Source organism: Beta vulgaris, chromosome 1 (assembly GCF_026745355.1).
Source record: "Beta vulgaris subsp. vulgaris cultivar EL10 chromosome 1, EL10.2, whole genome shotgun sequence".
NCBI lineage: Eukaryota > Viridiplantae > Streptophyta > Magnoliopsida > Caryophyllales > Amaranthaceae > Beta > Beta vulgaris.
The window spans coordinates 584524-610918 of NC_079202.1; the positions used below are offsets into that span (position 1 = coordinate 584524).

Here is a 26395-nt window from a genome sequence, read left to right on the forward strand (position 1 = left end):
AAAGTATCACTGAGTTGCATTACAACCAAACATAGCAGCAAAACAAAATACCCTTTTTTTTCTCCTAACTTTCTCTCTCCTCAGATGATATTAGCAGCAGCAGCAGCAACAACAGCAGAAGAAGTGCAGTGAAGACGAAGGAAAATGATAGTAATTTCTAATTAGTAGTGGTGGTTGTAGTTGCAGTTAGTCTTCTTAACAACAACAAACAACAAACAACAACAACAACAACAACTGAATTTCCTCATCTCTTTTCATTCAAACAGATTTTCTCTCTCCTAAGTCCTAACTGTGGCGTCTGATTATAGGTGCACCATCATTTTCTGGGTTCACAAAGTTGGTTTCTTTCTCATTACCCCATTACCCAATTCTCTTCATTCATTCATTCATTCATTGTTGCTTAGCTTCTCTTTCACCTTTAATCTTTAATCTTTAATCTGGGTTAGTTTAGTTAGTTGATAATTACTTGGAAAAAACAGCAATAAATGGAAGGAGGAGAAGAATGTTGTGTAAAAGTAGCAGTTCATATTAGGCCATTAATTGGAGATGAGAAGATTCAAGGTTGTAAAGATTGTGTTACTGTTGTTCGTGGGAAACCTCAGGTGCATTTTCTCTCTATTTATTTTTATCATCTTATGGGAATGTAAATCTTTTTTTGGATTATGATTGTTTAATTGGGTGTAATTAATGTTGTGTGCACTCTCAATTTTGTTGATGGATTAGTGTGATCTAGATCTTAATTATGGTGGCAGTAAGTTTTTTACTGTGCATTTTTTTTTCTTTTTTAAACAAGTGCTTGATGCAATGTTTGTAATATGTCCAGATTTTATGCATCTTGTTGAATGCTTTTTTTAGTTTTTGATGGTCTGACTAATTAAATGATTCTCTCTGCTAAAATCCCTTTTAGAGTTTTTGGGAGAAACTTTTGTTTGCTGAGTCTTCTTTTGGGGTCCAAAATCTAAGAAATAAATTATGCATTGAAGAACTCTAAGGCTAATTTGTAGAATTGATCAAGTTTTTGCTCTGTGATTTATAATTTCAATGATTAAGTGTAAGCATTAGAGAAATGTAAGTTCTTTTGCATGTGGCTAAGATCAAATGCAATGTTAATCATGAAGCTTTAATTAGTAATTAAGCAGAGCTGTAGAATTTTATAAGAGTTTCATATGTGGGTTGGGGAAGTTTCAATCTTTAGTATTGATCTTTGGATGAGATCCACTTTAATTGCAGAATTACATTTGGATGTATTGTTCAGTACTATGCACCATGTTCTTGTGTCTAAAGATGGCAATGAGATTGTTTCCTTTCTATATTATCTTTTCATTGTATGGCTTTTAAACTTGCTTGATTATAAGCTCGTTTTGGACATCTTTAACCATGGAACATCGGTGGACACCTCGGACATATTACAAGATGAGATATTCCCTTTCACATACTTCTTGAACATCCAGTCATAATAGGTAGCAGCACTCGTGCCATAAACCATCACGAAAGGCACCATAATAACCACATAGGGGAAATGCGACCCCTTGAGCCGAAGCCCCAAACAACTCAATAGAGTATTCACCAAATCTGGCTCGGACAAAGTTATCTTCTCAACATTGCACTAGCTGTATTATTAGAGGTCTCCATCCAAAAATCTAACATAATTTGTAGTTTTTGTAAAAATCCTATTCGTAACATGTTAGTCAATTCACACTTCCCTAATCCTAGTTGATTCTTATATCTCAATCAATGTATTTCATGCTAAATGTCCAAACATTCTCCATCGGTGTTCCTTTTTTTTGTAAAGTTTGGAGATCATTACATGGCTGGTACTTTTGTGCTGATTTTAACAAATAAGTCGTTTTTTTATCTCCTTACTTGTAACAAGCAAGATTATAAATGAAAAAGGAGTAATGTCATGATTATATCTATTTGAAGACGTAATATAAAACGTTGAGTTGAGCTATCTTTATCCTGTCAGTTTTTTAGTCAATTCGTTGCTTTCTGGAAGAGAAAAAGTTTGCACTCTCCTTTTAAAAATTTTTGGGGGAAAATGAATATGGAAAGTGTTTGACAAAGAAAAAGTAGAAGTGGAAGGTAAAATAAAGAAAAAATTAGAAACTAGAGTAGAAGAGAAAGAAACAAAATTAAGATAATTAGTTACTGCTCTAATGTGGAAAGTGTTTTCTTAACGTGACAAGCCAGTGTGCAGCTCTGATATAAGCAGTTTAACTAATCATCTTTTGAGAGAAGAGCTTCATCATTCAGGAAAGTAGATGTGCTTTAGAAAAAGAAAAAAAAATTCATATCAGTTACTGCTCTAAGCCTCTAACCAGTACTTGCTAGTTACAATCTTCCGAAAATGGAAGGAGAGGTAATATTATTTTCTTTCCTTTTAGAGCATTAAAGGAGTCAAGAATAACAATGAAATTGCTATATATGATACCTCATTTATCTTCATAGGATGTTGAAGCATATCATTTAGCATACAATACTTTGAGAGGAATAATAATTGTATCTAATGCTGAGTACTGAACCGCAAAAAGCAGTACCTTGTAGATTATCAACTCATTAAATGTATGAATAATTTTTACCTTATTTGCTTTTACCATGACTTTGAAGATTAGTACAGAGGATCTTTGGCACTAACATATTTACTAGTTAATAAGTTATTATGGAAATCATATATCATGATATACTATTTTTATCTCTTAGGAAGTCAAAGATATAATTCCATATACTCCTATAGTCCTATATTATGAAGAAAAAAAAGAGTGGACATGTTAAATTTGAAAGTTTTGAAGTGTCTGGCATCCTGGGTGTGCTTATAAAGGTGGAGGAGGAGATGTGTAATTCACCGACCTACTATGATCAACGAGTTACACGGTAATACCTATAAGACATGAAGAAGAAGAAAAAATAGGACTTGGTTGATTGGAAGTTCTATTTCTACAAGAGTTTGTATGTGGAGAAAAATTCTAGGAAGACCTCTCTAAGAAAATATGAGAATGATTTGATATAATTCTCTGCATGTTATACATCCCTTTTAATAGTATAGGGAAATACGGAGGAGAAATGCCTGAAACAACACTTTGTTTCGCCCCAAAGGACATCAGAAAAAACGCGAAAAAATCGTGTTTTTTGGCATAGGTGCAGGAGCACCGTTATAAGTGGTGCCGGAGCACCAAAGCATGTACAGATGCCAGACACACCGTCACAGGTGGTGCTGGAGAACTGAAGTTTCTGCCAACCTTTGGATTCTATAGAAAACTAGGTACGGGTGAACTGCTATATGTGGTGCAGGAGCACCTAATCAAAATCTTAAAAAATTCAATTAATCCTCTTGTTTCATGTTATACCCAAACTCCACAACTCCCTTGTGTAACAACATCACGTACATATCTAACAAATACATTTAACTAGGAGTATAACTGTTCCGACACCAATGGGTTCTGTGTAGGATACTCTGGTTCTAAGATGAGCCCTTAGTTCTTTTTAAAATTCTTATGAAAAAAAATGTTAGTGATTGTTGTTAGTAATATTCTACATTTTACACTACAGGTGCAAATCGGGACACATTCCTTTACATTTGATCATGTCTATGGGAGTTCTGCTTCTCCATCTTCTTCTATGTTTGAAGAATGTGTTGCTTCACTTGTTGATGGTTTATTCCAGGGGTACAATGCAACGGTCCTTGCTTATGGTCAGGTAAGCTTTGCTTTAGTATGTGGTATAAAAGTGCTATACATGACAATTATATCAATGTGGCCTATTACTACACAAGATAGTGATTTTTCCTTCGGGTTGCAGACAGGGTCAGGGAAAACCTACACTATGGGTACAGCATTCAAAGAAGGTGGACATACAGGAATAATTCCTCAAGTTATGAATGCGTTATTCAGTAAAATTGGAAAATTGAAGAATGAAACTGAATTCCAATTGCATGTTTCATTTATCGAGGTTGGTCCTTTGAATATCTCCTTTCTGACTTGGGCATCTAGTTAAATTTGTCCAACTACATAAACAATCATGATTTATATAGAACTCTTGTAATGGAAGTAATCAATGTTTCACAGAGGGATTTTCTACCATTCGTATGGATTCATCAATACTATATAATAGTATGATTTATTACCACTTTATCCAAATATAGAACAACTGATTAAATACTTAATCGGGCGTGTTAGCTTTTACTTATTTATACGCCCTTTTTTATAGGGGGTTGCTAAATGCAACTTTCATTTACCATGTACAACCCATCTAAATTCCAAAATTACCCTTATTCACTCACAACTCATTTCTCCCTCTTCCTCTCCTCTCTCATCACCCTCTTCCTCTTCGAAGATTTCTGGTTTCACGAAATTTCACAAATTCGTCCACCATTATACCCCAAATTCGTTTCCAAGCTCTTCAATCTTTTTCGAAAATGTTGGAAAATTGATAAATGACTAGATCTTATACACATTTCGGGTTCAATATCAAGCGAATAAGTTTTTTGAATTTCGTCCAACTTTCTTTCAGAATTTCGAAGGGAATACTGGTATTTCGTGCAAGGTGCACGAAACGGATCCAATTGTTTCGTGCAGATTGCACGAAACAGAATCATCTGTTTCGTGTAGTCCACACGAAACAGAATCAATTGTTTCGTGTAATCTACACGAAATGGAATCATCTGTTTCATGTAGTCTACACGAAACAGACATTACGAAAAAAAAATTACAACTTGAATCTGCGAAAAAAATTCACAACCTGCATCATAATTACGAAAAAAAATTCACAACTTACATCAGATTGAAATTCGATTGGGTCAAAATTATGGTCCATTGAATATCAAATTAAAATTTGTAGATCTTCGATGAAGTTTTTTATATCTAACAGTTAGAGAGGAGGAGAGAATATTTTTAGAGAGAAAAAGGATTTTTTAGAAAGAATATGATAATAAGGGTTTTTTGGGGTTTTTTTAAGGCTGCGTTAGTAAAGTGAGGCTGCGTTTAGCAACCATGTTTTTATATTAGTTGCAACAATTTGATTTTTGGCTCTATTCATATACTTACCAAAAGATTCATCTCAATGCAAATTTTTAATTTTTTTTTTTAATAATTTTACTACTAGATAATATAAGATATAATGGTGAGAATTGTGCGATGGCAATGTGAAAGTCAAAAAAGATTGGAACTAATAAACAGAGGGAGTGTAATATAGAGACTTAAGAGTAGCTTTAGTTTATTCCCTTCTCTTCCTGGGAAAGTAAACAAACCAAATAATCACTTGCATCTTCTCAGGGTAGTAAAGTTTTCAAAGAATTCCTGATTGAATTCCATTAGTGTCTACAATGGATTATCTTTTTGTGTAGTACTAATCGGAAGGGCCTCATTGATAAGTTCTACAAGATCTCTTACATTGGAATCCATGGTTAAGGACCTGAATCAGTCGTCGTTCTCTTTGCTTAGTTCCTTTTCTATCTGTCTTGTTTATGTCCTCTTGAAAACAGGGAAACTGTTTCTTGGTTTGGTGGTTCCTATCAGTGCAGCATTCATAAAGATGCTTTCTATAGGTATAAGGCTATAATACTAACAGCGCATGTTGTAAACCACCTTGCTGCTTGTTACCTGTAGTTTGGGTGGCCTTTTCTTTTAATATTCTTAATTTAAATTGACAAGAATAATCCAAACTATCACCGTTCAGCTCAAAATAACCCCAACTATGGGTTATTCTAGAATAATCCAAACTATTGGGAGTACTTTCTCAAAATAATCCAAACTTTAAATTATCCTATATGGAATAGACCCAAGAGAAATCATTGAAGGCAAGAAAAATAAAAGTTTGGATTATTTTGGGAAGGTACCCCAAATAGTTTGGATTATTCCATAATAACCCAAAGTTGGGATTATTTTGAGCGGACCGGTCATAGTTCTGATTATTTCTGTCAATTTTTCCTTGTGTTTATTGCAAATGCAACCTTACAAGATAACTTTTATGATTTTTGGTTTTGATCTATCTTCCTCAAAATCGATTTCTATTTCAATCTTTCTACTGATTCGAATACTTTAGCAAGTGTCTTCTTTCTTTTATTGAGTGTTTCCTCTACGAGCTCTGATTACCCTTACAAATCCTTTTGTGAGTGGTTTCCCATTGTATTGGAGCTATTGTGGTTCTAGCTTCTGCTCATAACCTCTGATTTAGTGGAGTTTCTCAACACTTTTCTTGCAAATGGTGACTGCTTGATGGTAACTGACTTGCATTTAAATTCGCATGTTTGCTCCTGTATGGATACCTAAAAGCTCCAGCTATTTAACCACTTTGGTTGGTTATCCTAGTCCACAATTGTTAATTTGTTTGACTAGACTTTTTATTCGGCAGATTCTTAAAGAAGAAGTGCGAGATTTACTGGATTCTTCACTATCGACGAAATCAGAAACTGCTAATACAGGAAAAGTAAATGTACCTGGAAAACCACCAATCCAGATACGTGAATCGTCTAATGGTGTTATTACTCTAGCGGGATCTACTGAAGTAGAGGTCAGATCTTTGAAAGAGATGGCATCGTGTCTTGAACAAGGATCTCTTTGCCGCGCTACTGGGAGTACGAACATGAACAACCAATCCAGGTGTATATCAAGACATTATCAGAATGAACTTTATATCTTCAGGAGTTTCTATATTGAGTCAATATACACCCCACCATGTACTGCAAATAAATATGTTCATTTTGGAGTATGCCATCAAACTTGATATTGGATTATTCTGAAAAATGTGGTACAAAGAAAATGAGAGAAACAAGATTCTACAATCTACATTGATATAAGAATACTCATTGGGAGATAACATTTTAATGCGTCTTGGGAATTGTTTCTCAGACACCATGCCGTATGTAGAAGCGTCATGAAAGTACGTTAATATTCTGGAATAATTGAAATAATCTTTAGGGAAGCTTAATCAATAACTGCTACGGCAATTTTTTCATATTTGTATTGCAAATTGCAATTGACTAATCATCGAAGCTGTCTTCTGCTTGTTGTATGTTGTGAAGCAGTTACGTCAAGGGCCCAAGTAACAGAAAGACTGACCATGCAATTCTCTCGATAGATTGTTATTTTTGACCGGTTGTCAGCAAGGCCGTCTTAAAAACTTTGAGACCCCTGTGCTAATTATAAAGTTGGGTCCTAAATATAAAAATGTTATGCATAGATTGTAAAATTATATTAATGTATTCTATAAAATATATCATTGTGAAAATATTTTTGACAAAATAAAACTCGTGTTTGAACTATATGACTAAAAAACATGTAATTTAAGACTTTTGGGCCCTCTAAAAGCAGGACCCTGTGGTGTTGGTCGCTTTGCACGCGTATCCACTGCTGAAGCAATGGCTGCATGTCTAATTTTGTTTTCCGTCTTTCTTTGCTATTTGGGGATGGTGGACTGTTAATATATGAACTATTTAATTGAAAGGGTTCTACCTATGTGTGAAATAGTTGACCATGTCAATCTTACATTAGTAACACATTCATTGTTTGTAGCCGTTCACATGCAATCTTCACCATAACGCTAGAGCAGATGCGCAAGCCTAGTCATGGTAATCCTGAAGATGGCAATGTCAATGAAAGCATGAACGAAGAATACCTGTCAGCTAAATTACATTTAGTAGATCTGGCTGGGTCTGAGCGTGCAAAAAGAACAGGTTCTGATGGCATGCGTTTTAAAGAAGGTTGGTCAGCATTTTATCCACTTATTGCGCATCTTTTATTTATTTTGTGACTTTATGTTATAGCATGAGGAAATTCACCAGTGCTTCACTTAAACAGGAGTTCATATAAACAAGGGTCTTCTTGCCCTGGGTAATGTCATCAGCGCTCTTGGTGATGAGAAAAAGAGGAAAGAAGGTTTACATGTTCCCTACCGAGACAGTAAATTGACTCGATTATTGCAGGTTTGACACAACTTCTATTCTCACTGCCAGATTTCATTAGCATGTATTCTCACTGCCAGACTTTATGTTATAGATTTGGATATAATATTGAATTATTGTCTCAATTGATTCATTTTGTTGTTGCATCTGTGTCTTGGATCTTAATGTTCGATGTATGTGCTAAAATTGCTTTATTCAAGGTACAATAAGATATAATGTTGTCGTAATGGACTCATCAGTGGTTTTCGTACAATTGGTAATTATTCAGGCCGTCTTTTATTGAATGATGTCTAAGGCTGGCATGATCGAGTTATCAATGCAGAAAACATTGGTTGATAAAATATCTGGATATGTCCGACCATGCGCTCTCATTTTTAGTGTTGGGATATAAAGTCTTCTTAATCAGTGAAGAGCCCAGATTGATTAAGATCACTTTTAAATGCCAATTGTTGTTGCTTGAACTTAAGAATCTTTTCCGGTGTTGCCATGCCATGGTTGGGAAATCATTCAACTTGTGTTAGCATATAGTATTGTCTTGTTTGCTTAGATCGATATTCTTAGAACATAAAATAGTATTGACATGTGACCTTGGAGACAAGTCACAAACTGTAAGAAAGTGCTAGTGAACAGCTTTCGTTTCTGCACAAATTGCAACTATATGTTGGAGCACTTTGTCTAATGTCATGTTTTCCTTCAGGATTCACTTGGTGGCAACAGCAGGACTGTTATGATTGGTAATTGTCTTATCTCGAAATCTGTCTTCATATTTGGAATGAAATATGTTATTCTTGTGATGGTAAATCAACTGCATTGCTCTATCGTCTATGCTGTGCTGATTCTGAACTGCTGGCTAGCATATACTTGGTCTTTGTCATATAATGTATCACTAATTCCATATTGTGTCAACTCTTCAACTAAAAAGATTCACAAGCTATTCTTTTCATGTGACCTTTCATACATTTGCTTTTTGTGCTTGCAAAATTCTGCTACCCCCAGTTACTTAGCCCAAGCATTGCAGGAAGACTTTGGCAGTTGTTTACAGGTTCTTGGTTGTATAAAATAATTAGTTAATATGAAGGATTATGTTTATCTTTTTGGTTGGAAACTCAGGGTATTGCTGCATCGTATTTCCCTTTTGACTTGTCTGCCATGATAAACTCTATATATTCTTCTTGCTACTTTTGTGCTGACTTTGCTTGTTGGCATTCATGTCTTGTAATTCCAGTACCACATTTTTGCAAACTCTTGGAGAGCTTTTGGTTTCTTTAAACTTCCTTCAGCCTGCATCATTAGTTAACATGTAGGATGTCTGATTTGGTACAATATTCCCTGATGCACAGTGTCAGCATAAAAACTATCAACAGTTACTTTTTCCTTCTTTACATTCTCTCGATCCAATGTATTCTGTTAAGCCCGATTCTAATGCCATTTATGTCGTATATATATTTTCCAGCTTGCATCAGTCCGGCTGATATTAACGCTGAAGAGACACTCAACACACTTAAGTATGCAAATCGTGCACGGAATATTCAGAATAAGCCAGTGGTAAGCATAACATGTCCTTTCTACAAGATATTAGTATATGAACTTTTTGGCTTTATAGCCAAATAGGAACATAGCTAATTTTAAAGTTATACTTTATTGTTTGTAATAGATCAATAGAGATCCAATATCCAATGAGATGATTAAGATGCGGCAGCAGCTTGAGTATTTACAAGCAGAACTTTGTGCAAGAGGTGGAGGGGCATCTTCGAATGAAGTACAGGTATAGAAATTGTGCAAGTCTTTATGTCATTTCTGCTTGGCTGCATAAATTTTTGTCATTTAAATGACATTAAATTGTAGGCCTTAAAGGAGAGGATTTCTTGGCTTGAATCAACTAATGAGGATCTTCGTCGGGAGCTTAGTAAGTACCGCAGTGGATATAATGCTAGTGATGAGGGTGATACATTGGGTCAGGTAGGTGATATACTCTTGATTTAATTGAGTCTTAACCTTGAATTCTCTCCATGACATTGGTCCTCCTGCATAGGATTCCTTTCTACATCGATTCTCTTGCATTATACATGTTCTATAGTAAAAAGTAGCAATATTTTGTCTTTTCATATCATTGTACTGATAAGTTGGAGTATAGGACCAGGGTGGAGAAATTTGCTCAGTGAAAAATGAGGGGCATAAGAGGCGCCAAAGTATGGATTCATCTGATTATACAATGGGTGAAATCGCTATGGGTATGGCTTTCTAGTCTTGAATTCTGAAACTTTGCTGTCTTTATCATGATTTGTAGCCTCTAGAGAGAACTGCCCTTCGATTTCCAAAGAGCATCAGAGCTGAAAATTGGGGATGTAATTGCCCTTAGTTTTAATATTAGTCCATCAAGATGTTTTTGTATAGATTACATGTTATTCTCTGAGCTGCTTCTGAATTATGTTTATTGAGGTAACACTAGAGAAATTTTAATAGGTGATTCCAAAGATATAGATGAGGAAGCTGCAAAGGAATGGGAGCACAAGGTTCTTCAGAACACTATGGACAAAGAATTAATCGAGTTGAATAAACGTCTGCAGCAGAAAGAGGTATGATAATTGTTATATACTTATATCATGATACAACCATTTTTTTTGTCCTATGTTATTAATCATCAATTTTTTCTAAATAAGACTTACTTAAATCAAAGATGTTGCCTCCAGAATGTAATATGCTCATGTGAATTCTGTGAAAGGTTGATATTCCATCTATAGTATAGATCATAAACACAAATAAAAAAAAAAATGAATTCTCTCTCTAACGAGATCACTCCAGAGGAAAGCGATCAGGTCTCCCGATCCACCAAAAAATCCAAAAGAAAAATTACTCATCTTATTTTTAACAAGGAGAATAATCTCAATCTTCACTTGGGTAATTCTTCATCTAAAGATTTTCCCCCAATTCGTTCACATCAACCCCAACATAAAAATCACCAAGAAATGCCATCCTTCCGTGATGTTGCTGCAACAGGTCAAATTTATAAACAACACCCAGTGCCAGAGGAAGATGATTACATTTCTGAAGATGAAGAGCCACCTGAACATATCCTTAATAATCCTCGATGTCCAGTGATTATCCTATCTAAACAGGAAAAGCAGCGAATTAGGCAACCTTGGAAACATACTCTGATCATTAAGCTTTTTGATGCCAAAATTGGTTATATGTCTTTGATGAAACGTCTGAAGAAGAAATGGGAATTGAAAGGGGGATTAGTTCTCACTGATATTGGGCATGAATATTTCATTGCTCGTTTCTCTGACCTGGGGGACTATAATCATGTGCTTACACAGGGACCCTGGATGCTTGACGACAATTACTTGACCATTCGCAAGTGGCTCCCTAACTTTATCCCTGACGATGCACCAATGAGATTCCTTACGGCTTGGGTCCGTATTCCTCACTTATCTGTTGAATATTTTGACAAGGAATTTCTTTGTAAAGTTGGAAATTTAATTGGCAAAGTGATGAGAATTGATAACAACACTATTCTAGCTCAACGCGGTCAATTCACTAGACTAAGTGTGGAGTTAGACCTCTCGAAACCGCTTCTATCGAAATTCTGGTTAAAAGGAAGGATTTGGAAAATCCAGTACGAGGGACTAAAACTTATCTGCTTTAATTGTGGAAAAATTGGACATCAACAAGAGAAGTGTCCTATGGAGGTTCCACAGGAACATGAGGATAATATGGAAATGGTATTCCCCACTCCAGGACCTGTCCAACCCACACCAGAAGAGCAGTCCTTTGGCTCGTGGATGATGGTCAAGAAACCTCCGAGAAGACGGTATACGAAACCTGATAAACCACCTCCTGCGATGGATCAACCTCATAACGCGCGGACCACCACCAAGGGTGTTGAGCAGGGCCAGCAACCACCCACTCAACAGGGGGGCTCCAGATTCCAAGTCCTAGAAGAGGAAAATCAGGAAAAAAATCAGGAAACCGCCAAGTCAAATTCAGAAGGGAACCCCAACGAAATTTTAGGGGCGGATAATCTCAATCAAGAAAATTGGGCTACTGTTAGTTTAGGAAAGAATTCCCATCAATTGGAAGGGTCAAGCGAAATCAATCCCTTCAATATAGGAAAATCCAAAACCGTTCCCATAAAAAAAGCCACGAAAATTGTCAATACCAAAATTAAAAATGATTTCAAAAAGATGGCCAAAAAATACCTCCAAAAAGATATCCTTCTAGATTCTACTAATATTCAAAATTTGAATGTAGGACACCCCACTGTGTCTCACCCTAATGCACAAGGAAAGGAAAACTACCCCATTCTTTTTCAAGCTAGTCAAGAAGTAACCATCACTCCATCTCCTATTCACCTAGAAGACATCTCACCCATTCAACTAGAAGCCTCACACTTGTGTAGTGATTTAGATGACTTCCATGATCCCCCATCCAATTTTATTGACAGTTCCCCCGGAGAAGATCCTTTGCGTGGGACATCCGATGTTGGAACCATACATGATAATAACAGACCCCCTGAGTCACAAGCTGGAGATGGAGATTCACTCATGGGAAGCCTCGAGCCCGGAATCTCCGGAACTCATAATCACTCTCAAGCTTCCCAATGATATCAACCAAGCTTTCAGATTTTTATCTGCTGCTTTTAATGCTATTTTTCCACACTCTGATTTAATGAATCATAGTACAATCCTTTCAAATAATTCATTCCCCATCACTTGTATGGTTTGGAATGTGCAAGGAGCGGGCAATCGTGAATTTATGTCTGTTTTGAGGGAAATTATCCGGATCAATAAACCAACTGTCTTGGCTTTAGTCGAAACACACATGGGGGGAGAGCATGCTAAGAAGGTGGCTGACATCCTTGGTTTTAAGGGGCATGTTCGAGTTGATGCCCAAGGCTTTAGTGGCGGAATCTGGGTCTATTGGCGTACAGAATTGGTTACTGTTGGACCAATTGAACAAAGCAATCAATACATTACTTTAGAAATTGCTAAATGTGGGGATATTCCGTGGTATTTCTCAGTTATCTACGCTAGCCCTCATCCCTCGCAAAGACATGATTTATGGAGGGATCTATCGAACTTTGCGCAGCGCAACAACAAACCATGGCTCCTAGCAGGGGACTTTAACGAAACTCGATTTGCGTGGGAAAGAAATTCAAGTTGTGGAGAGACTACTCGTAGAAGCGTAAAGTTTAATCACTGGATCGAAGAGCAGCAGCTAGTTGAGGTTGAATTCTCGGGCCCAGCTCATACCTGGGCTAGGGGAAACTCAGTTGATACTTACCGGAGCGCTAGGCTCGACCGAGCCCTCTGTAATTCTGAATGGAGTATGGTTTTTGATAGGGCAAGAGTCAAACATCTTCCAGCCCTTCAGTCGGATCACTGCCCGTTACTAATTTCTCCGAATGGCTTTGCCCCATTAACTGCTCTTGATCGACCCTTCCGTTTTCAAGCAGCATGGTTAACACATGAGAATTTTTCAGACTTCCTGCAAGAAAAATGGAGTGTGGACACTCCCTTAGTTCCACTCCTCTCTTCTTTTTCGGAGGATCTGCTGAACTGGAACAAAACAACCTTCCACAACATTTTCAGGGAAAAAAAAATTTTGATGGCTCGAATAAAAGGCATACAATCCTCTTTATCCTTAGAGAGAAATTCTAGCCTCATTAAGCTTGAGTCAAAGTTGCGAAGGGCATTAGATAATATACTTCAACAGGAAGAAATGCTGTGGTATCAAAAAGCGAGGGTGGAGTGGCTACAGGATGGTGATCGAAATACCACCTTCTTCCAACTTAGCACAATAATTAGAAGGTGGAAAAACAAAATCATGGCTCTCAAGGACACTGAGGGGCAGTGGACCCATGATACATCGAAGATTAAAGAACTCCTCGTAAACTACTTTACAAATTTGTTTACCGAAGACAACTCTGAGGAGGCAGTGGAGATACCCACAGGAATTTGCGCAGAATTCTCGACCGAGGACTGGGACAAACTCACCAGACCATTTTCGAAAAGTGATGTAGATCATGCTATTAACTCAATGGGGTCCTTGAAGGCTCCAGGGCCCGACGGTTTCCAAGCGCTTTTCTACCATAAGCATTGGGACCTGGTGGCTCCCAAAGTATATTCCATGGTTTTGGATGCTCTTGCAGGAAAAGGACTTCCTCCTTCTCTTAATGACACTTTTCTGGCTCTCATTCCCAAGGTGGACAAGCCGGAGCTCCCGTCTCAGTTTCGACCTATTGGCTTATGCAATGTTGCATATAAAATAATTACCAAAGCCATTGTCCACCGAATCAAACCTCTTATGCCTAAGATAACTTCGTCCAACAACTAGCTTTGTCCCGGGGAGGCAAATCACGGATAATATAGTTATTGTCCAAGAGGTCCTCCACACCATGAAGCGGAAACAAAGTGGGAAACAGTATATGGCCATAAAAATTGATTTTGAAAAGGCATATGACAGGCTTCGATGGTCGTTTATTCGAGATACTCTTGTTGAAATGAACTTCCCACTGAGGCTTATTGAGGTGATTATGGAGTGTGTAACCACCCCGGTTATGCGAGTGTTATGGAATGGGGAGAAATCAGAAGCGTTTACCCCTACTCGAGGCATCCGGCAGGGAGACCCGCTGTCTCCTTATTTATTTGTTCTATGCATGGAACGACTTAACCAAATCATTGAGGAAGCCATTATTGGAGGCGCGTGGAAACCCGTATATGCTAGTCGTGGAGGCCCGCTGCTGTCAAATTTATTTTTTGCGGACGACATAATTTTGTTTGCAGAAGCATCGATATCGCAGGCTCACATGATCTCACGGTGCCTGGATCGTTTTTGTAGGGCATCTGGCCAAAGGGTTAGTCTTGCAAAATCTACGATTTATTTCTCTCATAACACTCCGGAGATTCAAAAGGTAGAGATTAGTGAGGCTTTTGGTATGGCGGCTACAGATGACTTAGGAATGTATTTGGGCATGCCAACGTTAACAAGTCGAGTAACGAGGGAGACTTATGCTCATTTGTGTGAAAAAATTGATCGGAGACTCACGGGATGGAAGTCCAAGTACCTTTCACTAGCAGGGAGAGTTACGTTAGCCAAGTCTACACTTTCGACTATGGCTACATACTCAATGCAAACTGCAAAATTACCCAGGTCAATATGTGACTCTATTGATAAAAAAGTGCGTAGATTTATCTGGGGGGAGATGAAGATCACAAGAAAATGCATCTGTTGTCGTGGGAAACGCTACAACGGCCACGAAAAGAGGGTGGAATTGGAATCCGCTCAGCTCGACAAACCAACTCGGCTTTCTTAACCAAACTGGGATGGCGAGTGCTTGCTGAACCTAATTCCCTTTGGTCACGAGTACTTCGCCACAAATATTGCAAAGGGCGTTGTGATATCGATATGTTTCAACCCAAAGCCAATATGTCCAATGTATGGCGCGGTATAACAGACAACGCATCATGGCTACACAAAGGGTCTGCTGTAGCCATAGGTAATGGGGTCACGACCTTATTCTGGGATCACTGTTGGGCCACGGACATCCCCTTGCGTAGTTTAGCTACAGCGCCCATTCCCATGGCACTTGACGGGGCTACTGTTGAGGAGATGTGGATTCCAGGTCATGGTTGGCGGTGGGATGTCTTTGCTAATCTTTTAAATATGGATTCCATTAAACGAATTGAGTCTCATAAACTTGTTGAAAACCCGGAGATAGGCGACTTGAGATATTGGAAGGGTACAAAAACGGGGGGTTTCTCCATCAAACATGCAGTCAGTTTAATGAGAGAAAGCATACCTCTGGAGCACCCAAAGTGGATGAATATTTGGCGAGTCCCTGCGCAGCAGCGAATCAAAACCTTCGTATGGTTAACTCTACATGACCGCATTCTTTGTAACGCTAATCGTCTACGAAGGCACCTTACTGAGGATCCCAGATGCCATAGATGTGTCTTAAATGAGGATGAGACCATGCTTCACTTGCTCCGGGATTGCCCAGCTGCTCGAATTATATGGGAAGGAGTTGGAGGTCCGGCTAATATGCCTTCTTTTTTCTCAGGAAACCTTGAAGAGTGGATTATGCGAAATATTCTTGCTAAGGATGATTATTATCCTACTGATTGGGCTTCATGGTTTGTAACAACCATCTGGTGGAACTGGAGATGGAGAAATTGTTTTACCTTTGGGAAGAGTGAGGAAATACCTATTGATACGGGAAGCTTCCTGCGAGCTCGAATGGAGGAAAATTGGCGAGCTTTCTATTGCAATGATCAGTTCCTTCCACAAGCTAACAAAAGAAACCATGTGAAAACTGAAATCTTGGTAAGATGGATAGCTCCACCCATGTACTGGATGGCTTTAAATACTGATGGTGCTGCTCGGGGGTCGCCGGGATTAGCAGGAGGCAGGGGAGTGATACGGGACAGTCGTGGGATTTTTATTAGAGGTTTTGCGGCACATTTTGGCGTTTGTAATGCGTATAAAGCTGAGCTTCTAGCCGTTGAAGTTGGTCTGGGTATGGCTAGTGAGATGGGGGTGCAGAAGCTAATTATCCAAATGGATAACAAAGCTTGCTTGGAAGGGCTGCAAAATCCACATCTACAAGGAGGGGAATGTGTCCACATTCTCAATAACTGTCGTCTTTTGTTAGACTCTTTTGGTTGTAATGTTAGCTTAGTTCATTGTTATCGGGAAGGGAACAGAGTTGCTGATGCTCTTGCAAACATAGGGGTAGATTCGCATGAGGGATGTGTGTTTTTTGAAACGCCTCCTCTTTCAATCTCCCACCTCCTGCGTGAGGATATTGTGGGCGTAGCTTCAGCAAGATTTGTTACCTAAGTGTATGGTTTTTGTTTTTGAATAAATGGGTTTCTGCCCTCTTTGACACCGAAAAAAAAATATGCTCATGTGAATTATATACAAGCAAAATCGTCGGATGGAGAAAGTTTTCACATACTTATTTCTCGAAAAATTATATAGAGACTGCTCACTTCCTCCAACTAGAACCCTTTGACTGTATTACTGTATGATATGTAGTCGGACTGTTGTGCCAATTGACCTCATTTGAGTTGCTCGTCATGTTATAATACTAAAGTTATATCAAACAACTGATTCAATCATGTGGGTGGTTATAGATTTTATGATGCATCAGTTCATCAATTATCTCCCAATTGTCTTAGTATCTATGATGTTCTTGAGAATTTGTAACAATTGGTGCATTGCAGATTTGAGCAACTAGTCATCTTTAATAGGATAAAACAGACTGCAAATCGGCATCTCTATTTATCCGAAATTTGTCTCTTTACTACAATAAAAGCTGATGTAATGACTATCTAGAAGGGTAGAAAGAGAAAGGATGTGAAAACACATAAAAGTGGGTTTGGCATTTTGGGAGAGAACCTCAACCTCTCGAAAGTTGAGGGTGAATAACTGTATATTGATAAAATTACTTTCTTTTTTTATGAAAACATAACTATCTTAACCCTAATTGATCTTATTTGCCCTTGATTGTTGCTTAATTACTTGAATTCATAGCATATTCATATCTATCCTTGTTTTTCTTTTGGACCATTTAACTTCTAAAAAATGGTTTAATTTACACTTTAGTCTAAACACACATCCTGAAACTGGTTTAGTGACAGGGTTACTAATTCTGCAACTTATTTGAGACTATATATTCTTCTTTGCAGTCTGAGATGAAGCTTTTTGGAGAAGCAGATACTGAGACTCTTAAACAACATTTTGGGAAGAAACTAATGGAACTTGAGGATGAGAAAAAAGCTGTCCAGGTTCAATTTAAATTATAGAATTCGTATTTTTTCTAGATTTTTGAGAAAGCTGTTTTGTGGTTCTGCTCACTTGGGTTATTTGTAATGACTGCAGCTAGAACGAGACCGGCTTTCAGCTGAGATAGAAAATCTTGCTGCCTCTTCTGATGGTCAAACGCAAAAACTGCAGGATGTTCATTCTCAGAAATTGAAGGCACTTGAGGCACAGGTAAGGTTTTGACGGGCATTATTTTCCGATTTTCCCAATAACGTTGCAAACAGATTATTAATCATGTATGTCAAATGTTTTTAATCTTCTCTTCAATGTACATCTGTAGATTCTCGATCTAAAAAAGAAACAAGAAAACCAAGTTCAGCTGTTGAAACAAAAACAAAAAAGTGAAGAAGCAGCAAAACGCTTGCAAGAGGAGATACAATTCATAAAAGCTCAGAAGGTTGAATTCCTACTCACATTATGCATGTCCAAAAGTGAAGCACCAGTAATTACATTCTATTGACTTGTTCTCTAAATCTAGGTTCAATTGCAACATAAAATCAAGCAAGAGGCAGAACAATTTCGACAATGGAGAGCTTCTCGAGAAAAGGAACTTCTACAGGTGCTGTTCACTTTGCACTTTCTTGTTATGAGCGAGTTCCCTTCATATTATTTTTGCCGTCTTTTGGTCCTCTGCTTTTCTCCTACTTTTACACACTTTTCTTCTCCTCTCTTCTTTGTATTCTATCTTCCAGGTTGTTTGATGCTTACTATCATTTAACAATTCAAACTTCCTGTTGTTGTTTATTCATTAGTTGTACTTTTTTGAAGCAGTTACGTAAGGAGGGTAGGAGGAACGAATATGAGAGACATAAGCTTCAAGCTCTAAATCAACGTCAGAAACTGGTAAGCCTCCATGTGCTTGCCCATTTATTTATCTTTCATCCAAGATCATTTAGAATGAGATTTATTTCCCCAACATTCAAGCTTGGTCACTGACTTTAATCCGTGATTATACTGCCATATTCACAATCATTCATTCGTAACAATTCTGACAGATGTTGGTTGTTGCAATTTTTCATGTTAAAGTTTGTGTTCTCATTAGTGCTAAAGCCTAATGACATCATCAATATCAAACGAGTAGCCTAACTGTTGATTTCTTCTCTGGTTTCTAAAATGCCAATTTTACTATTACTTGCTCCCTTTACTGCTCTTGTATGTTGTTGCCATCAACTGCTATCTTACCGAGCTTTGGCATAAGGATTTCTTGTTCTGGACTGAATATAATTGGAGGTGTATCACATAGAAATATATCCCTTGGAGAGTTAAGAGCGAATAAATTTTAAGTGGAATAAGACTTTGTTTTGTTTATTGTTCGATGAAGTGCTGTGCTAATATATCCTCTCCAACACAGAAATTGTATGATTTTTTCCAGCCGTCTATTAGTTTCTACTGTCTATAGCATATTTCTGAGCCTGTAAGTTCTCCTCATGAGAATCATAAACCTGATTCCAGTTAGATGCTATAAGCAATTTCCTTAATTCTCTCAGGTTCTGCAAAGAAAAACAGAAGAAGCTGCAATGGCCACCAAAAGATTAAAGGAATTGCTTGAAGCTCGTAAATCTTCAGCACGTGATAATTCAGGTATCATTCTTGTAGACGTATATTATATCTGAGCCTAAAAACAGCAATAAAGGTACCTGTGGTTATTTTAAGTTTTATATTGAAGCACCCTCAGTGCTGAAAATAATAAAGTTCCTATTGTATTGTGATTTGTTTTCTTTAGTATCCTAGAGAGGCCACAAATAAGATGTCCCAGTGTACCGACCATCCTAAGAATGTATATAAATCTTTCACCCTAATTAAATTGAATGAAATATATAAATCAGGATACTTGTATACTATACGTCCTTGTCATTTCCTTGTGCATCAGAAGGTAATAGCTTTAGTATTAGGAATGCTGTATTCCAATTCCGTCTACGCTATTCCTAATGCTTGGTTTCTTATTTTGTTCTTTGCAATTTTCCAGTTGTCGCTAATGGCAATGGAACAAATGGGCAGGTAATAATTATGTGTACTTTCTATCGTCTTCCAATTTCAAGTATATTTGTCCAGTTATGTTTTGTTAATGGAGTCTTTTGCATCTCAGACCAACGAGAAAACATTGCAGCGCTGGCTTGATCACGAGCTAGAAGTCATGGTAAACGTCCATGAAGTGCGTTTTGAATATGAGAAACAAACTCAAGTGTATGTATTCTGTTTGAATTGGTATATGCACAAGTCAGCACCCATGAATTGGTTTACAGTACATTTGATGATGGTTCTGCCTTCTCCAGACGTACTGCACTTGCAGAGGAGTTGTCTGTGTTGAAACAACTGGAAGAGCTTGCTTCAAAGGGCTTAAGCACCCCTAAAGGAAAGAATGGGTTCTCAAGGTGCAATTCATGCAAATTCTTAGTTAGGAATCTGTTGCCCCAGTTACTAAAGAATAATATAGACTACCTTAGCAGTTAGAAAGGTACTTGATTTCTGTTGCAATTATGGTTAATGAAATATTTGATCGTGATCATATGCAGATTATCTTCCCTTTCGCCGCATGCAAGGATGGCTAGAATCACATCTCTGGAAAATATGCTGAGCATATCATCCAATTCCTTGGTGGCAATGGCTTCACAACTTTCGGAAGCAGAAGAGAGGGAACGTGCTTTTAGTAATCGTGGTCGCTGGAACCAGTTGCGATCAATGGGAGATGCCAAGAGTTTGCTGCAATATATGTTCAATTCTCTTGCAGATACGAGGTTCTTATTATTATTGATTGACTTTAAAATTGATTCATCTTTGAATATTTTTTTCATATCCAGTGTATCGTGACCTTTTTTTAAGATTTCCTTGACGCTTGACGCCATTTAAAATTTAGAAATCCTATCGATGTTCATTGCTGCTCATGTGGATCAGGCAGTCTCTTTGCTCTATTCTCTATTTATTCCTCTTTGGTGTTGTCCATTACCTTCTGATGAGTTTAATGCTGATCTAGCTTCAGAATGGTACTGCCTTGATTGGTTGGTATTCTGGATTTTAAGACAATTTACAAAGAGGAAAAAAACCACCATCAAGATCTAAAATTCCAATGGTTTTGCTCTTTTTCATTGATGGTATCCTGGAGCTTTGAAAATAATTCGTAATCATAGATATATGTATAACACATGTTTGGTATTGACTTGAATTGTTTTTAATGCATGTAATTTTTAACATTGATGATGTTATAAATCTTGGTTTGGAAGATGATATGCATAACATTCTGTTAGACTGTTAATGATTTGTTTCAGTAGTTTTTCTTGTGAAAACTTATGTGCCACGTTGGAGCTCATCTTAGTCTTGTTTCTTAACAGATGTCAGTTATATGACAAGGAAACTGAAATGAAGGAAATGAAGGAGCATCTAAAAGAACTAGTAGGTCTCTTGAGGCAGAGTGAAACACGAAGAAAGGAGGTGGAAAAGGACCTCAAATTGAGAGAGCAAGCAGTTGCTGTTGCTCTTGCCACATCTGCATCGGTGAGATGAAGTTTAGTTTGTGCAGAGTATTTTTAAGATGCATTTCAAGTCTGGCAAGTAATTTGTGTCCTGACTCTTGTTAATCTAATAAATTACAACCTGAAATACGTTCAAACTAGAAAGTTGTGCGACACAATAAAGTAAGGTAACTCAAGTGGTGAAACAAAAAAGTAGTGGTTCCCTCTTGCTTGTTAGTGGCATATTTGTAATAATATTGAACATCTTTTTACCATTTTGAGCTTGGTTGCACTTATTGTGACTATTCCAAATAAGGAAAGTGGTGCACTTATTGAGAACTGGAGGTGGTAATTTGCATGATTCACTGCCACAAGTCTAGTTAAGAAATGGCAATGCTAGTTTCAGATTCTTGAATAACTGCTACGTGTGCTCTATTATCTATCTTTATTTAAAATTCTTGACCACTTATATATTTCTTTTTTTTTTCATCTTTTTGTAGTCTGATCTAATTTACATTTGTCACTGAGCAGAATAATTCACAAGGATCAGTAAAACACTCAGTTGACGACACTCACAACATGAGTGGCCCATTTTCTCCAGTATCAAAACCTGCTCAGAAACAGTTGAAGTATACCCCGGGTATCGCTAATGGTCAAGTCAAAGAATCGGCAGCATATATTGATCCGAAAAAGGCTGGTTTTCTGTTTCTTGCTTCTTTCTGTTAGCTAGCCTCCTATCTGTTTCCTTCATGAAAAAGGACTTTTTCCTCTGTACGCAGATGGTACCAATTGGACAGTCATCAATTAAGAAATTAGCAGTTGCAGGACAAGCTGGTAAGCTATGGAGATGGAAGAGGAGTCATCACCAGTGGATATTACAGTTCAAATGGAAATGGCAAAAACCATGGAGATTGTCAGAATGGATTAAGCACTGTGATGAGACAATTGTGAAGGCAAAGCCTCGGCAGCAGGCATTGATAGATATGATGTAATACTTTGTCTTGGTGCTTTGTGTGGTTTGACCTCCACGTACATCCACACATACGTCAGAGTTAGACTAGCAATACCTATATAGGTGAGTGTTTTCCTATTATTGCATACTAATTATCTATTTGGCAAGCACAAACATGTCATTAAATTAAAGTGTTAATGCTTGTAATGCCATTTATAGCACTGTACCACCATCTGCATGTTAATTGATCATTTACACTTTGTTTGGAGGTAAAGGAAGGGAAGGGTAAAAAAGGGAAGGGGAATATGGAGCTCCATTTTCCCTCCAAATCTCTCCAATTTGGGAAGGATGATGTTTATTAAAGAGGGAGGGAAAATGGATCCTTCCCCCAATTCCTTATTCAAACAAGGGAACTTGCTCACCTCGCTTTCCCTTCCTTCCCTTTCTCTCCATTTCCTCCTATCCAAACAAAGTGTTAAGCCTTGACGGACTAATGGTTAAAGTGCATGCATTCCTTTCCATCTATAGCATCAGGGTGGGGGGTTGGGGGGGGGGGGGGGAAGCATCTAAAACTGCACTGAAATCGTCCCATTATGTTTAATGGTGTTTGTCCATGATGTTACTGTTACTACAGCCCTTCTTATGGTAGGGAGTTAATGTGTCGGAAACCTGATCAAGTAATAGGACTATTTACATAGGCTTATGTGTTGAACATTTAGTAATTGCGGCATTTGCTTCACGAGAATCAATCAAGGAAAGTAAATTAGTACCTTGGTTGAACTTGAGCCTTTCAAGCAATTCCCTTTCGCCTTTTTCTAGTTTAGACATTAAAGAGATGATGCCTCTCACTTTCTAGTGAATCAAGAAAATTAAAATAATATGAAGTTGAATTTTTTTTTCAACCTCCAAGATAATCGAGCACTATCCACCCACCCACCTCTCACCAACTTTTCGCTGTCGCTATTATCCACCTCACTGGTACCTGCACAGCTGCGCCACCAAACCAACCATTTTTTGTAGTCACAAACTCACAACAACCTGTCCAGTTACTGTCATTGCTTTTCCCGATGACCAGAGGCGATGCTGGGGTGGACTTGGTGTTTGTCAATGCTGCCATTTGAAGCAAAACCACCCGAAGGTAGCCAAGTTTTTTTTACTATTAGCAACTAACTGAAAAAAGGGATTGGGATTAACTTTCTTCAGAACCAAACAAAAAAATTGATGTATTTCTTTTCCTCTCAAGTCCTTTTGCTTCCATCCCTTTCGTGAATGGAACAGTCCCTTATATATGCTGTGGCCTCATTTCAAAAGAAAATTCATGGGGACAAAATTGGCTGTAAACTATACTTTGGATGGATTTTATTTAGTAGGAAATGAATCGAGTGGAAAATTTGTCAAATCATGAGTAAAGCTGAGATGATCTTAGTACTCTTGGCGAGAGCATGCGGGTACCCTTTCAATTCATGATATCAGACATAATCACAGTACTCTTTTACCTGAATATTCTAGCATACCAGCTCATTATGTCCTCTGACGACTGAAACATAGTGATATGTTGTTTTATGAACCAATCAGTTTGATTATATGAGTTGGTGTCTGAGAATAGACACATGACTTGAACTGGTTCAATACTTCACTGTTTCCTTTGCGTCGAAGTTAAATCGCAGCATTCTGTCTTTCATCTGTCCCAACTTGTAAAAAACGCAATCCTTTACCGTCATGCTGTTTCTTGTATGATTGATGAATTGATTTAGTCAAGTTGGAATTTAGAACTCTTTGTGTGTTGCAATTGTTACCAAAGAAATCTGACTTGTGTTCTCTAAGTTTCTCTCGTGACATTTCAACACTATTTTTAGACTTTTTGTCCATTCATTTGTTCCAGGTTAGAAGAATGCAGTTGTATACAGTGGCCCATTATGTATGTCTTGAAGAACTTGGTTTTTATAATGAATTGGACGCATTGGTGTTTAATTCTTTAGAGGTGATTTGTTGGGCAGAAGGGTGCATCTTGTAAAGCAGTGATGATGCTACCAGTTTTATGCCAAAGCAGTCAGCGGAAAACACAAGCTGGTTAACTCCGGCATTGACATGTCTGGTACTTAGTTGTCTCGTTCCATCTGACGGCTTCTAACGCTCGTTTTATAAGATTTTATTTTGTGAATAAGGATTTCTTTGATATGACATATGTAATGAAAATGTAAATGAAGGGTGGTTTTTATTTCCCTTTATGGTTGTGTTTTTGGTCTGTAGGCAGTCTCATATAGTCTGCAGTGTGTAAACACAGGATTAATTTTGTTAATATATTATAAAAGAAGAAGTAGGAAATTGTATTAGCTAAACTTATTGAATTGTACTAGGCTTTCATGCTTGATGTATGTAGCACATTGATTGAATTACACACTATAAGAAGTGATTGAATTACAGTAAAGGTTTCCAAATTTGTTGTGAGATTAAGAGGAGTTCTGTTTGTTGGTCTTGATCGTGTAAAAGTAACAGAATCTTTAGCAAACACCTGAGCAACTCTTTCTTTTTTTATTTTTCAAGGAAAAACTTACTATCAATAAAATCAAACCGGCACAAAAACCAGAGCAGCGCTCTTTCTTACCTATCATAAACCATAAGGAAAATGTTTGAGTAACTCTTAGGATTGTCAGTCCTCTTAGACACATTAGAATAAAATATTGATATGTATGTAATAAATGAGGAGAGAAAAGATATAAAAATAATGTTTTAATGTATTTCTAACCAATGAAAATTCAATAACAAGAGGGTTGGCAACCCTAAGGGTCCTTCAATTAATTATCAAATGCTAGGATTAATCAAGCATGGGGTCTCGCTGACCGATCAACAAGTCGGATTCCAAGGGTGAAATGCCCTGGTGGGAATTACGGGGCAACGTTCCCAAACTTTTTGGTATACATTGTTTAGTATATTAAGTCCCTTTTAATTTCGAATATAGGTCCATCTGTTTATGTTAATTAGTAACTAGTAAGGTACTATATAAACCGTATAATTAACTCCGCCTCTAGATTTTAACATCTATACTCTCTCCTAAACCTAATAAAATCGTTTCTCCTCTTATGAATATAGCTAATACATTGTTTGTGAACTATGTAAATTCTCGTGTCAATTATCATTAAGTATTTGTTTTGTTAATTGCATCTGTCACAACATTTATGATGGATATGATTGTAGAACGCAAACAAATATACAATGTTTAATATGACAACACGTTATGGACTTACATACTTTGACTTGTTATTTGGAATGACTATTGTGATACGGTATGATCGGTTAGGGAAAAGATATTGGAGTTGGCTCTTAGTAGTGAGGTAATATTACAAAGACGATATGAGAGGAATCATACATCTATCATGCTTCTTACATTAGGATAAACATAGTCACATTAGATCTTGTTAAATTAGTCTCCACATATACATTCCAAATATTAATTTTAGATAAATGAAGACATTAAGATTTTAGATCATCTGTTGGAAGCCGTAAATCTCTATGAGTTGCAAAGTGCAATTAGTATAGAGCAAATGAAGGCATTGAATGGATAATTATGAAGAGGAAGGCGGTGTGAGAAAATCTGAAGATATTCCAAAGCTGGCTTGAAACAAAACACAATTCTATAATATTGTAAACGATGTACTTAACACCTTCTACAGCCTCGCCTAAGCATATAGCAGCAATCCTTTTCTCTCATACAACCAAAGCATAGCATCTTCTACAAAAAAAAACCAAACAAATTTATGTTGACATTGTATATATCAGCTTTACAAAGCGCCTCGCGTTATGTTTATCTTTACGATGGTTATTAACAGGACCATTATCACAACAAATATTCTCAAGATGCACTTAGATCCGACACCATGTATAATGTTCACCTTTAAGATGGATGCGAACAAGATCACCACACCGCAAACAGATGAAACTAAAGCCATCCGAGAAGGCTTCGAGCACAATTTGCTTTCTTCCTGACTTTTCATAAGAATCAGATTCAGAGACAGACACACTTGGTGGTGCTGGTGATGATGAGCGTAATGGTAGGGGGGATGATGGTGGTTGGGTTCCTATGTGCTGAGCTTCAGCAATTACACAGTCAGCAAATAAAGAAGCAAGTTGATCAGCTTCAGCACTTGCACTCGCCTTTAGACTTGACCTATATAGGTGACGTGCACGTTGCAAGATATCGTAGACAGCCTCCTGTCCTCGTTCTCTTCTCACACCATAACAACCTAATTGGGACAAAAAATTGACCAAACTGATCAT

At 37.5% G+C, this 26395-nt stretch overlaps 2 protein-coding genes across 5 annotated transcripts; one reads left to right on the plus strand and one right to left on the minus strand.

Moving 5' to 3' along the window:
• On the plus strand, nucleotides 1-24568 carry LOC104902551 (kinesin-like protein KIN-4A). 4 transcript variants are annotated; one of them, XM_010690360.4, is made up of 27 exons: nucleotides 2-336; nucleotides 480-602; nucleotides 3547-3693; nucleotides 3796-3945; nucleotides 6346-6593; nucleotides 7506-7693; nucleotides 7791-7915; nucleotides 8592-8628; nucleotides 9348-9439; nucleotides 9549-9659; nucleotides 9740-9853; nucleotides 10029-10125; nucleotides 10358-10470; nucleotides 17587-17685; nucleotides 17780-17893; nucleotides 18003-18119; nucleotides 18201-18281; nucleotides 18494-18565; nucleotides 19210-19303; nucleotides 19689-19720; nucleotides 19809-19906; nucleotides 19996-20094; nucleotides 20236-20457; nucleotides 21049-21211; nucleotides 21700-21861; nucleotides 21948-22243; nucleotides 24003-24568. In XM_010690360.4, the coding sequence occupies exons 2-26, from the start codon at nucleotides 486-488 to the stop codon at nucleotides 22158-22160; spliced, it is 3105 nt and encodes a 1034-aa protein (XP_010688662.2). In that variant the 5' UTR covers nucleotides 2-336; nucleotides 480-485; the 3' UTR covers nucleotides 22161-22243; nucleotides 24003-24568. The 4 variants fall into 4 exon arrangements, with proteins under 4 accessions (XP_010688678.2, XP_010688662.2, XP_010688670.2 ...); XM_010690368.4 differs by having other exon boundaries at nucleotides 2-308; XM_010690376.4 differs by having other exon boundaries at nucleotides 1-602; nucleotides 10035-10125.
• A 1413-nt stretch (nucleotides 24569-25981) lies between these two features.
• LOC125494173 (uncharacterized) lies at nucleotides 25982-26395 on the minus strand. The gene has a single exon (XM_057396083.1). The coding sequence runs from the start codon at nucleotides 26393-26395 to the stop codon at nucleotides 25982-25984; it is 414 nt and encodes a 137-aa protein (XP_057252066.1).

Bases quoted from the DNA above. Each gene is read 5' to 3' on its own strand.
- LOC125494173 (XM_057396083.1), bottom strand. From the start codon at position 26,395: ATGATCAGTTTGGTCAATTTTTTGTCCCAATTAGGTTGTTATGGTGTG.
- LOC104902551 (XM_010690360.4), top strand. From the start codon at position 486: ATGGAAGGAGGAGAAGAATGTTGTGTAAAAGTAGCAGTTCATATTAGG. The intron at 3,694-3,795 runs GTAAGCTTTGCT...TTCGGGTTGCAG, and splicing joins CGGTCCTTGCTTATGGTCAG to ACAGGGTCAGGGAAAACCTA. The intron at 17,686-17,779 runs GTTCAATTTAAA...TAATGACTGCAG, and splicing joins ATGAGAAAAAAGCTGTCCAG to CTAGAACGAGACCGGCTTTC.